Raw genomic sequence first — 13,906 nt, 5'->3', positions numbered from 1 at the left:
AAATTAATGTAGGAACAAATGCAGAAAAAGGAACGTCTTAAAGCCAATCACAAACTGATTGTACTAGGACTACATTAGAATGCAATGCCTCCATATAAACTTAATGTGTTTTCCACAATGAATTTTAACACTGTATACATCTGCTTTTTATTAACGTTGATTCTAGCAAAGCTAACTGAGATGAAAATGATCTCTGTAGGGTTAGTAAACACTAATTTTGGACAGTTGAAGTCAAACTGAAACACTACAGGAAAAAATTAACTAACTTCTTATCAAAACAAGACTAAGATCAAGAAAGCAAAGTTCAAATTTTCAAATATATGCCACGATTCACTACAACTATGTCAGACTTCTGAGGCTGCAATGATTTTAGGACCATATGGTCGCTACCTTATTGAAACATCAGAACTATGCAGAAGTTTTACAAGCAGATGATGAAATTATTTGTAATAGACTAACATAATTAACAACAAAACAACTTTCCACTAGAACGTATTTGCATACTTTAACTCCTTGTGAAGTGTAAAGGGAGTATCCTCTCTAAATATCATCTGTTTTCCCATGCTGAGAAAAAAAATAATAAAGTTGTATTTGGCAAGTTATAATGTATTAACTTGCACTTCAATTTTCATTGACTGGAAACAAATAGCAATTACCAAGCTTTTAAAACAGTTCATCCACAAGTTAGTTTGATACACAAGGGTAAATATTACCACCACCCACTCCAAAACCAGCCTTTCAAAGCATTTTCCAAAACCAAAACAAGCTCCAGACACTAGGAAAAAAGTGGGAAGAGAACTTCCAACTTCATACATTTGATTGTACAATTTAATAATGGAGTTACCAGATCATGGTAAACAGCTAAACTCCTATTAACAAATATTAGTATGCAGTTCTTGTAAAATGAATAAACTGAATACATTATATTCTAATTGTACCAGATTACTGGCAAGAAACTATCTGGATTAAAAGTATTTCCTTTCAGACCTCAGTAATTACAATGGGGAAAAATGTTTTGGTTTTATTTGATAAGATTTTGGAAATTATTCTGAATTAAGAGCAAGTTTCACATTAACAAAAAGCACAGGCATTAAGTCAACTACCCAAAAAAGGGGATGGGGGCGGGGGACAATCTATAAGCAAGAAGAAATCTGTCCAAGCTAGCAAGATACAAAACTCTCAATAAAGACTATTATTCTGAAAGCAAATAGACCAAAATCAAAATTAAATTCTGCCACTCAGGCAAAAACTTTACACTTAGTACTTAAATAATCTAATTCCCATCTGTATTACAGAAACCAACAAGTGTTTAAAGACAGAAAAATCACCCTTGAGACTTTACAGTCTAAAGGAGAGTTCTTTTCTTAATGTATTTATATCTATTAAGAGACAAGCACACGATGTACAAGATGACAAGTGAAACAAGATGACAAGTTTTTCTTCTTTTACTGGAAATGGCTCTGGAGTTTAAGTCTAACTCTCCAAGAACACAGCTGGACCCTGGGTTCACTACTAGCTAATAAAACTGTCAGCCAGGCATCTGCGAGGAAACACCCAGGTCACGGATCACTATTCAGAAGACAAGGCTCGAGGCTATGGCATTCAGCATAAAGGCACTGAAGTTAGTTTAGGAGCTTAGTACTGTATTTGCCAAGAATGACAGCAAGACAACCCCACACGTTTACTACCTCGCTGGTATCGCTGCGGAAAAAAGACAAATTCCTGCATTGCTTTAACAGTGGAGATCCAAGGATGCGCAGCTTAATTCCAAAGTGCTGTTAACAAGGAAATGTTATCCCGTATTAATTTTACTTGTTGACCTATACATGCTTTGTATTATCTCACCATTTTTTAAACGTGATTTGGTACACTGGATCATATTGAATTAACTTCTGAATGTATAGTCAAAATCGACAATGCATTTGTTCATTTTGAACAAGTCACTTTAGCAATCCCCACTTCTGGTTAGAGCAACTTTCCTTTCAAGTGTGCATGGGGAAAAAAATAAAAAAGAGGAACGGTCTGGTCAAACACAGTTTAGAAGCACTTACAGGGTAAATCCAAACCCACATGTTCCAAGTTCCTGTGAAACTAAGTCTTCTCTTCAGTCTCAGAGCATCAAGTTTTCCATTCCTCCTGCTACAAAGCCTCCCAAACACTCTCAAGAGTTACCCACACCTTTCATGCTTCCCACCTTACAAGTCCTCTCAATCATTCCAAGGCCATCACCCCCCACCATATAGTTCACACCACAGGACAAGTGTAGACCCTCAAAAAATCACTGTTCCACCCAATCTGGTCACCCATTTTCTCCACTCCTGAAAAAAAAAAAAAAAAAAAAGACAGCGTTCCAACAGCTCAAACTAAACGGTTACACAGAGCTGTTGGAGCAAGCTAGACTGGAGGACTAGGCTCAAATTCAGAAGACTGCAAGCCAGTAATTCCAGCTGGTCTCAAAGAGTGAGATTTATGGCCCTCACTCTTGGACAGGTAGCAGACATGGCTCTATTGAGTAGGACAAAACCAAAATATATCTTCCATCCCAAAACCTGTTGTTGTGCATACCCCACTGCTGCTACCCTTCTTTCCGAGGTCCAAGAATCCACAGTGGCAAGAGCTAATTATAAAAAACACCCAACAGAAGCAAAAGGCAGCAAGCAAGAAGTGTAGACAGAAGGACATGGACAAAGGAAATTTATCTATTATATAAAGCAAGCTCTTGCATTCAAGCACTAAGTTGATTTACAATACGGTAGTAACCAGAGTAAGGTTCAAAGTTTTGGCATTAGTCACCTGTCACCATGTTAGGCAAACTTAGGAGCTCCTCTTTCAATGGCCATGCTCATAACACCTTACCCTCATGAACTCAGAACAGTGGTTGCACTCGAGGCACAGCACTTAGATTAACACCCAGGAACAGGCAATTCCCAAGACAACCACACCTACTGCTTTCCATGCCTTCCTTCACAAACTGTAACCTGCGTGGTTTCCTGCTCTCCTTACTCACCATCACCCTACTCGTGTGGTAAAACCTGATGAAAATACTGGCAATTTGGGAATTTAAAAAAAAAAAAAGGCAGCAAAGGCAAATCATATTTACCAAAATCATGTACTGAAATCACGTACAATTAATTAACTCAGTTTTGTTAATGCACAGAACTTGGAACTAATTTGACATTAGTCAAATTAGGCTACAGACATCTGAAATTTATGCATTATGATCACCTCAACGCCACAAATTCAGGAAGATTGCAATTTACTCATTTTGCAGAGTATTTTATGAAGATACGCAGATATCTTAAAAATACACAAAACCAACTTTGGTGCAGCATTTCTAGAAGACACAGCAAACAATCCCAAGAGAACTGTTAATTGAGATACTGACTAGTATCTGATGAAAGGCATAAACAGAAGCCCTTTAAGTACACAGAAACAAAGATGTAATGGAATGGTTTCTCACTTGCTTCAGCAGGTACACCTAGTCCTGCAGAAATGAACAGCTCTGACAGAGCATCCTTTGTTAAAAGCAGCCACACCTCTGGCCCTAACCTGGCACTGCCTTTTAATTTAGGAAAGGGGCACTGTACTGGAATCTTTAGATTCCATCAAACCATCTCACAGCTACTAACCTCTGACAGCAGGGATTTAGAGGATCATATCCACAATCTAATCTGGTCATTTTACTTACTGTAAAATCATGTTAAATTAATACTGCAACCTTATTGAAATAATTTCTGGACACTGATACTGGTAAAGGCCTTTTTCCTCCAACAGATGAATTCCTGATCAATTTGTACACAAGCATTTGCCAACACACAGATTATTACCAAGGATTACCTCCCAGACTCAAATACATCAAGCCAACCCTGACCGCATTCCTAAAAGTTGAAACATTTTCTCCAGTTGCTCAAAAAGCTCATGGCCTTCTCCACAACCTGATTTCACTCTTCAGCCAAGCTTTCCCTTCACAGTGTTTCCTCGATGCATAATAGAATTGTTAGGGCTGGAAGGGACCTTAAAGATCATCTCGTTCCAACCCCCCTGCCATGGGCAGGGACACCTCCCACTAGATCAGGTTGCTCAGAGCCCCATCCAGCCTGGCCTTAAAAACTTCCAGGGATGGGGCTTCCACCACCTCTCTGGGTAACCTGTTCCAGTGTCTCACCACCCTCATGGTGAAGAACTTCTTCCTAATGTCCAGTCTGAATCGTCCCATCTCTAGTTTTAATCCATTCTCTCTAGTCCTGCCATTACCCGACATCCTACAAAGTCCCTCACCAGCTTTCTTGTAGGCCCCCTTAAGATACTGGTAGGCCACTATAAGGTCTCCTCGGAGCCTTCTTTTCTCCAGACTGAACAACTCCAACTCTCTCAGTCTGTCACTAGCTTCTCTTCAAATACACACCACTGTCAGTCAGCAGCTACTCGCAGGACTGTTACACTCTTCGACCATTGGTGCATAGTAAATTGTTTTGCAAGCAGCACAAGCACAAACCACCTATAACAGAAGCAATCGCAATTCCAAGGTATGACGACTGTCAACAGTAGTCCACAGAAACTCCCTGTGCATTTCAGTCAACAAACTACAGTATACAAAGGTATGAGTGCAGAATCCATACAAACCATTTCACATCTGTAACGCTGCATGCTCCAACAGAAGTCCTGTAAATAGAAGCACTAGGGAGCAGGAACAAGCACGTGTATAATTATGGGAGTGTATTCATATGAAACAAACAGTAGGTATCACTTACAGACCTTATTGTTAGTCCCAGATTACAAACTAAGCTGATCAGAAGTTGAAAGTAAACTACAACCTTCTTTTAGAAAGTAAGTTCTGAGTACAAAGCTTTTGCACTTAACCATGTATTTTACACATTTGAAGGCACTATCAGATACTGTTTTAAGTGCTCTTTGATCTTTTCCCTTTCCCTAGCCAATAATTTGTGTCCAGTTTCTCTTTAAAGTCAAAAGCTCATTCAGCTGCCTATGGAAATAAACAGCAACTACAACACACTGTCTTCCTTTAAGTTACATACATTTAAAAATAAAGGTGATCATACTGTAGCTCCTTATTAGAAAGCGGTCACCAACTTATAATCAATTATAGTCTCAAACTGGCATATTTTAATGGCTATCAGATAAATACATTTACTTACAGAGGAGAGTTAAAATTCACAAATGGAAAAAAAAAAGAAAGACTGAAATGACCAGTATAGCATGATGCGCAGCAGTGTATTACCACAGCATACAAAATGCTTTAAAGCTGCTGAACCAGATCAGCCACACAGCAGCCAGTATGTGCATCATCCTGTTCACACTAATGACTCACACTCACAGCATCAAGCAGGCTTCCCTATATTGAACTACTGCCCAGAGAAGTCACACTGATAAATGCAGCGAAACTGCAGTAGCACAAGGGAGAAATCACTGAGAAGTACTTACTTTAATCCCACTCTTTTTTTTTTCCCCCATATATATATATATATGCATGTTTGTTTGGGTTTTTACAGGTTTCAAGAAACTTTTCACGGTGTGAAACAACAAAAATTTGTAAGTATAGGTTTAAATGGCAGAATATCAAACCGTAAATAACTGCTCAAAATGAGAAGCAGCTCATCCTTAAACTGCAACACAGAAAACATATGAAACAATGTGCAATTTGGGCCAACAGAACATTACTGACATTACCACCAACGAAGAACAAACATTCCATTCAACACAATACCTACACTTAGACAAACCATACTGCTTGTCTAATCCAGATGCACGTGATCTTGGATAGTTCTACAGGCAGTATAACTAGTACCGCCGTAAGGTGCACAGGAAGCTGTGCTGGACTACACTAACAGGCTTTAACTAAGTACACGCTGTAAGAATCTCCAACAGCATTTTCTACACTGGCTGACTGTAAAACAGCCTAAGATTATCAAATGAAGCAAAAAACTAACAACTCCAAAAAAAAATTCAGACAACAAGAATACATTTAAAATTTTACATGCTCTGAAGAAAAACAAGGTGAAGAACCCACAGTTACTGACCTAGTTTGCATCTACTGCCTGCAACAACAGAAGCTTGACAAATACACTCCCTTCCCTTCTGTAGGGTCAAAGCTTAGAGCAGGTTGACTTTTACTCCAAGAGTACTCAGGCAGCTCATTAATTTTCATTGTTATTCAGAAATGAACTGCACAATCATCTTGCGAGGTTACTACCCAAATATCCATGAACTCTCAACCTGACTTCTGCTAACCAAAGAACAACATGTTTTATCCTGTCCAAAACCAGGGTAATATAACTGAAAGGAACAAGAACAAAATCATTAGTGTGCTTTGAAGAGATAATAAGAAACAAGTTCATCAGCATTTTAATCAATAGAGCCCTTCCTACACAAATGTGAAAACAAGCAGCAGATAAGGTAAAACCAGAACACTGCTTACTTGGTGCTACGCTTACCTAAAAATAAATGCTGCTTTAAGGCTGTTCTGTGTTGTTTTAAATCTGCTCTGCTCAGTGACCTCAAGAATCAAACCTTGAAAGAGTGATCCTCCCGCAAGAGATTCTTATCTGCCCAAGGAGTGATCAATACCTTTCCCATTCACAGTGTTTCCATTGATCTACCTGTAGAGGAAGCTACGCTAACACTACAGATCTTTCCCCTCCCTTCCTCAAGGAAAAACCCGTCTCAAATGAAGATTCAAAGGTACATAGGGTTGTCTTAAGTCCTTTTTTTATGAGAGAGGGAATCTATACTTAAATGGGTCATCAAGTACCAGTCTGATGAAAGTTCCTGCAGACAGCCTCTGAAGTTCACCAGAGCATTTAAATTAATAGAGATCTAAACACAATTTACACTCTCCTCAGCTGAAAGTGCCAGCAAATCTCTAACAGAAATACACAAGTAAAGAACACCACAAAATATTTAAAAAACGAAAAGATCAAGAAAAATATGCTGGCTGAATTTAACTTCCCAACAAATTGAGCTTACACCCAGGGCTGAAGTAGATGGAAGACTTTATATGAGCTTGAACTATCTTAAAAATTTTTTAACTACAGCTTACTAGTGTTCAACCTCTCCCATCCTTCGTCCTCACCACTGTTTCTACCAATGCTCATCGGATTGCAGGAGGAGAGCTCTAAGCCAGAAGAAAACTAAGTCCCCAAACCAGTCTACAACAAAATCAGATAAGCAACAGTGCAAAAAATGGGACAAGGAGGGCAAGAACAGCAGAGCAGCAGCAGAAGCTTCACCTGGCTTAAAACTGTCATAGACCAATACCGTGAGTATAAGCTGCTTTAAAAAGAGAAGACGTTTTTACAGTGGTGGGATTTTTCTGTCATCAAAGAATATCTGCAAGTGTTTGGAATGCCCAAAAAAAACCTTGGTATGTTCAAGAATGTACACATTCTAGATGAATGTTCACAATTTCCCTGAAAACTTTTCCATCATCTTGCCTGTCCCATTACAGTATATTTAATATGACTGTTCTTTAACATTATTTGGATTTCTCATAAAGACTCCAAACTTTAAATAGATCCCACCATTTTAATTAAATCCAAGAAATCTATCAGTATGTCAAAGTAAACTTTAAAAATAGACAAATGGTTAATAAGAAAAGAACAGGACACATGTACATGTGCACATACACAGGTGATCATCTGAAAATAGAGTCTCCTCCCTTCATGATCTTTCTTTAATGTTTTAATAAACATTACGTGTATTTTCAGTCCAAAGTTCTAACATTGCCATTAAAGACTGATATATAAGCTGTGTCTATGTGTATGAATCTAAACTTCAGGATAACTTTAGGATGTACCTTAAAGATGAGTACTGCATGTATGCTGCAACGTACCTTTTCCACAAAATGCTATTGCACACCAAGACAATTCTAAGCCTGAGCCAAGTTTCATAATAACCTACTCTTCTGATTGAGTACAAGCAATCTGTTTCAAAGCCATAGAACTGAAGCTGTATCACAAGGAACTCTGACATTTCAGAAGTTTGAATAAAAAAGAAATACGTCATTTTGTTAAAAAAACAAAGGCGGGGGGGCGGGGAGGAAGACACATTTTAACAACACCGCAATCTTGGACAGAGTAGTGAAAAAGTAGTGACAATTATATTACTATACTGCTAATATTAAACTTTGGCTTCAAACTTGCTATTCCTACACTAGTTTCTCTGTGCAAGATTTTGGTTACCATCACTGAAAATACTTCAGAAGCTGAAGCAGGCACTGCTTCTAAGCACATAAGCAGATGTACACACAGGCTTTAATTTTCTGCTTTGCTAGTCTGATAAGGCAAACCCTAAAGAATAACAAGCTGAAACAAACTCAGCTAGTCATAATGTGAAACTTCTCTTCAAAGCTGCCCCAAGCTCTTGCATAGCAAGTTTACTTCAATCCATGCCTCGCGGAATATAAGTTGTTGGTTTGTTGGTTTTGTTTTTTGTTTTTTTTTTTTTTTTTTTGTTTTGTTTTTTGTTTTTTTTTTTTAAATGAGCTCACAAACAAGAAACATTCTCAGGAACTCTACAAGCTTCTTAACAGAGAGGCCCTACTTAAAAAGTACAAAAAGTCAGAAGGGCCAAGAACAAAAAGGCATAATAAACATAGAACCTCTTCAAAGGGTGCTCTGGAAAAGCCACACTACATGTAAAGTTAAAAAAAGTGAGGAAGAGAGGGTACAGAAGCAACAGAAGTCTCTGAAATGCAAGTAACTGCACCCTGATCCCATAGAACATTTTCAATTCCTGTAAAGCATGTAAAACCGTTCACACAGTACTCTGAATGTTAGGGAAGAAATAAGTTCCATACTTGATAATCAAGACCACATATTTACCTTTTTATGTTTTTATCTCTGCCTGGAAGCTACTCCAATACTACAATTCTTCCCCTACGCATCACCTACCTTCTCACAATCAAATATCAATGTGGCAATTACCAATGAAATACAGTATTTTTAAATCTATTTAGCATTCAAGAATTATCACCAAAGAACAAGCATGTCATTCATATATCTTCAGCAAGGACTGCACGTGCTACTTGTCACCTGAAACCCCAAATGTTAATCCAAAATGCCAACAAGAGATAGTTCTATAAGAAACTACAATTAAGGCAGGTAGCCTACAAGTGCAAGGGTTCCTTTGTGGACATCAGTTTCACAACTAGTTTGTGTAGCAGCAGCCCTTAAGTTTTTCAAAAGTGCTTTACATTTTTCAGTCATTAAACAATTCTTTACACCATGGAAAAAGAATACGTACCATTTGACAGCTAAGTTTTGCACCTCACCATTTTTATCTTCCAGTAATTTCAAAATCATCTTCACCACCTTTCTTTCACTATCATCATCCAGCTTGATAGAATCTTTCTGTAGTTCTGTCATCAAGTCATTAGTAGCCATAAACCTGACAAAAGATAGTCAGATAATTATTGCTAAAAGGATATGGGTTATTCAGAGTGCTCAGGATTCAAAATTCTCAGTTTCCACCATTTATTATCAAATAAATCACATTCAACGTTGGATTACTGTTACCTGTTTTGTGATGCAGTAGCATTTATTTCAGTTGTAGAATAAAAATGAGAAAATTTGTATTTAAAAATGACAATAACTTTTAGTTAGGCCATCATCCTTCTCTGATGAGGACAGATACATATTTTACTTCTGCTGTTTACATTAGATTCCAAATGATTTCCACAAAGTAAACCAGACACTTTCACGATTTTAAGTAGTCCTTTCATTAGCTATGCTGATGTTGTACAAAATAGGATTTTATTTTTAAAGTTTGTTAAAAAAAAAGTAATCTCTGTTCCGAGTTTATTTTAAAACAACTTTTAAGCAAGAAGAATATAGAGTTTTTTAAACATTCTCCCACAAAATTCATAAAAGCCAAACATTAATGAAGAAGAAATAAAACTGAAGCTACGTTTTGTGTTTTTAATTCCCCTGTGCAGACTAGTTTGTTTATAGTGCAGACAATGGCCAATAAATTTATCCTGCCCTCAATCCAGGGTGACACATTAAAGACCAAGATTAATTCTTGAGAGATCAAGCAAATAAAATCATCTTTCACATCGATTAATTTACTATTCAACAACACTGTCACATCCACCAATACAACAACATACTGAGAAATTACTTTCCAAAAATAATGCTTTTATGTCTTTTGTTGCTTTTCCTTCTGAAGTCTGTTTCCCAATCTGTTCTTCTTTTGTAAGCGTCCTCTCTTCTCAGGAGAGGTAACAGAGATGTATTACTCAATTACGGATCCCATGGGCTTTGGTACCAATCCCAAACCCCATTCAAAGCTCCAGATAAAACTGGTCTATAATTAAACAGTTAAGGTTGACATTGGGACTTCAGGAACATCAGCCTCAAGCAGACATCACTTGAGCTCAGGTCATACTTGCAAAGTTACCTTTACAGCCTGACATGCTAAATACTTTTTTACTGAAAATTAAAGCCAAGACTCTGCATAATCGTAATATGCATCACAAATGCCAGATGCCTGCCCTCACAGAATGGACCCCAACTTGTCCTGTCTTTTAATACAGTAATTCCAGTTTAATAATCTCAAGGTGTTTCTAAGATAAGACTTCAGTCATTTTTATTTCACTTCAACAGTCCCTCTGAAACAAGCCTGTAATCTGACAGAAGTCAGATATGTGCACAAACAGACAATGAATGCGAATGGCACCAACTTTTAAGCACAGCAAGGAAAAAACTACTTGGTAAGTTAATGTAATGGACAGACAGAATGGGAATAAAGATATACACAGTCACACAATACTAGAACATTCAAAAAGTGCCTCTGTATTACTGCTATATTTACGTCCTTTTCTAAAGCCTTCTTAATAGCCTCCCCTCACTTCCTTGGTCAATAGCTCCCATTTCCCAGCCTTATGAATCCACATGCACTCATCACCTACTTGTGACACGTCCCTAAACTAAGCAGAGCTTGGGAATCTTCGGTGGCACTCAACTACAACTGAGGAGTCCTCCTGGCAAACTCCTCCACTAAAAAGAAAACCCTACCCAAACCCCACAATGGTGTGGGGAGGCCTGGCGACTTCAGTTTAAAGTAGCTGGCATTTAGAAATATGGCTTCGAGTAGTTTAGATGTGGCCTTTAGTCACAACTGATCCCACCTCAGGCACATCAAACCTTACCCAGCACGAAGCAGCAGCATGTCAGCAGTTCCTCATACCTTGTACTAGGAGTAGTCATTCTCCTTCTCCAGTGAGGACACTACTTCTCCCAGAATCATATAGTAAATTGCCACTTTACGTTACTGCCCATTTTAGAATTTAAGCGCGAGTTTCTGGACAATTTGCATTGGACAAGTCAGTTTATCCAAAAAATGGAGGATTAAATGTTACAGGAAAGTGGTTACTCGAACTGTGGTTTATAACTCATCTCCCTGATATCAACAGGTTAACTACACTGTCCCTCTTCAAAGGTATATGATCTAAGAATAAATGCGCTTACAATTACCAGCGCTAAATACTATTTTAACCGTTACGCAAATACACGATACACAAAGTTTCATAAAACGTGTTACTGCGTAACAGCCAGTTTGTAAAGGTCTATCATCACTCATTTTTATGGTTTGTAAAGGCAGATTTTAATCCATGCTAAGAAAAAAAAATTAATATTTGGGAATTCCAAAGTTGTTCAAAGCTCCTAGAACAGGTAATTTCTGAAGTGTCCTCTCCTACAGCAACCACAAAGCAAGTTTAACTACATGCAACTGGGGAAAAAAAGTGCTTGTTACAACTGCATTTGACAGGTGTGACCTACACCTTTTATGCAGAAAGTTTTAAACTCATCAAAATGGGTATTTAGTCGCAAATCAACTAGAATTTTTTGTAGGTCATCCTCACCATAAGCACAAAATGCAAAGCTCACTTAACTACAGAAACAAATTAATGTGATATAAGTAGAAAAAAAATCTTCAGTAACATTCAGAAGAACAAATGTCTGAATCTATTTTTAGTACAATTTAAATAAAGCAGGGGATTCTGGACCATCTCTTTTTAAACCAATCAATATTTTTTTCTACTTCCAAAATTTCTAGCCTAAATTTTCCAGGTAATATCATGTTACTAAAGTCTGAAAGAAACTGACATGAAAAAACCATAAATTTATTGCATGTGTGTCCAGTGCTACAACGGTTTGTCAAAAGCAAACAAGATTATTCCAAATCCAACTTTCTGGTTATTTAATTATCACCTCTGTTTTCCTTTAGATTTTAATATATTAACAAGAGACTTGTTTGGATGTCAAGATGTTCTTTAACTATAAACTAAGCACTGTTATGCTGGAGCAAAGCAACAAAACCCAAGCACATTTTATGCCTTTTCCCTGTCTGTATTCATGTACCCTCTTTGACAAATAAAGGCTTCAAAAGTGAATTTCTGGTTGCACACCATACAAAGAAAGGCAATTATTTTTAACCTAATGCTTTACTAGAACTATTGTGTAAATGTTATCACCTCTGGTGTTTTTTAATAGCTTACTTATACCATTTCATTTTCTGATATCCAAATGCTTGCATTTTCTCTGCTATTCATTTATTACGAAGCAAGCAAATGATCCAATAAAAAGTAGTGATTTTGTGACAGATCTTAAGTTCAAAATTATATATACTAGTCCTTTCCCCATCAGACTTATCTGGACTTCTCTCTCTGGATCCACTGACTTTTAGAGGCAGTACCAAATTATGCGAGGAGCACAAAACCCCTCTTGTCTACAAGCTGCAGCATCCTGCAAGCATGTGAGCTTAGGATGTTCTGGGTGTCCCTCCCTGCTTCTATTCGCAGAATCACAGGATCCGTATTTTTTTGGAGGTTGGGAAGGGACCCAGGGAGGTCATCTCAAAGCCGGCAGGTTGCTCGGGGCTTCGTCCGTTCGGCTTCTGAGCATCTGCGAGGATGGAAAACTGCACCGCCGACCTCCTCCCCCGCCTTCAGCCCCCCGCAGCTCAGCAAGCCCGAGGGCCGCTCAGCTCCTCCCGGCTGCCTGCGATCTCTGCCCGCGACGCCGGGAGGCCGCGGCTTCCCCTGCCCCGTCCTTCACGGGCGGCGGCGAGAAGAGCCGCTCCCCTCCCGCCAACTTTCTTCCCGGGGTGGCGGCAGATTCGCGCCCAGCCCCGCAGGGGCGGCCCGGGGGAGAGGCCCTCTCCCACCCCAAGAGGCACCGAGGCGGGCTCGCAGCACCGGGCCGCGCTCGGCCCCGCCGCCCTGTCGGCCGCGGCGCCAGGCCCGGGCCCGGCGCGGAGGCGGCGGTGGGGGCAGGGCAGGGCGGCGCGGGGCCTGCGGGCGCGGCGCGGCGGGGCGAGGGCCCGGGCCGGCGGCCGAGGTGCTGCGGGGTTGTGGGGGGGATGCGGCGGCGGCTCCCACCTGAAGTCCTTGTCGCTGGATGTCATTTTCTCCAGCAGGTTGGAGATGTGGTACGAGGCGCTCGCCATGTTGACGGACCCGGCCGGGGCGGGGGGCGGGAGAGGAGGAGGAGAGAAGGAGAAGGAGGAGGAGGAGGAGGAGGCGGCGGCGTCTTCCCGGCCTCGCCGGCTCCACTTCGCCCGCTGCTGGGGACGGCGCTCGGGCGGGGCGAACCGGAGCCGGGGACGGCGGCAGGAGCGGGCGGGGGGAGGCAGGTGCTCCGCCGCCTCCTGCGGCTGCGGCTGACACGGCGGGAGGGGCGGGGCGGGCCGCCCGCGCGCGGCGCCGGGTCAAAGGTCCCCCCTCCCCTACTCGCGTTGCTTGATTGGCTCCGCCGGCGGGCGGGAGGTGTCCGCCGCCGTGTGACGCCAGAGCGTACGTGGCGCAGAGCGTGCGCGGGAAGTTTAGGCCGCCGTTGGAGTGTGGCGCGGGGGGTGGGGGGAGAAACGGCGGCGAGGCCGGAGGGGG

General features: G+C 40.5%; 1 protein-coding gene across 1 annotated transcript in view; it reads right to left on the bottom strand.

The window, feature by feature from the left end:
- Window positions 1-13,704, bottom strand: part of CAND1 (cullin associated and neddylation dissociated 1) — a 28,902-nt gene extending 15,198 nt beyond the window's left edge. Inside the window, exons 1-2 of the mRNA XM_074572630.1 lie at window positions 13,400-13,704; window positions 9,262-9,405 (exon numbers count right to left, since the gene is read on the bottom strand). Of these exons, the coding sequence (XP_074428731.1) occupies window positions 9,262-9,405; window positions 13,400-13,467 (212 nt within the window). The 5' untranslated portion in view covers window positions 13,468-13,704. The remainder of the gene's footprint in view (window positions 1-9,261; window positions 9,406-13,399) is intronic.
- Between the last annotated feature and the right edge of the window lie 202 nt (window positions 13,705-13,906).

Source organism: Larus michahellis, chromosome 1 (assembly GCF_964199755.1).
Source record: "Larus michahellis chromosome 1, bLarMic1.1, whole genome shotgun sequence".
Lineage (NCBI taxonomy): Eukaryota > Metazoa > Chordata > Aves > Charadriiformes > Laridae > Larus > Larus michahellis.
Note: the sequence above shows the minus strand (reverse complement) of the source record. Positions and strands in the feature narration are given on the sequence as shown.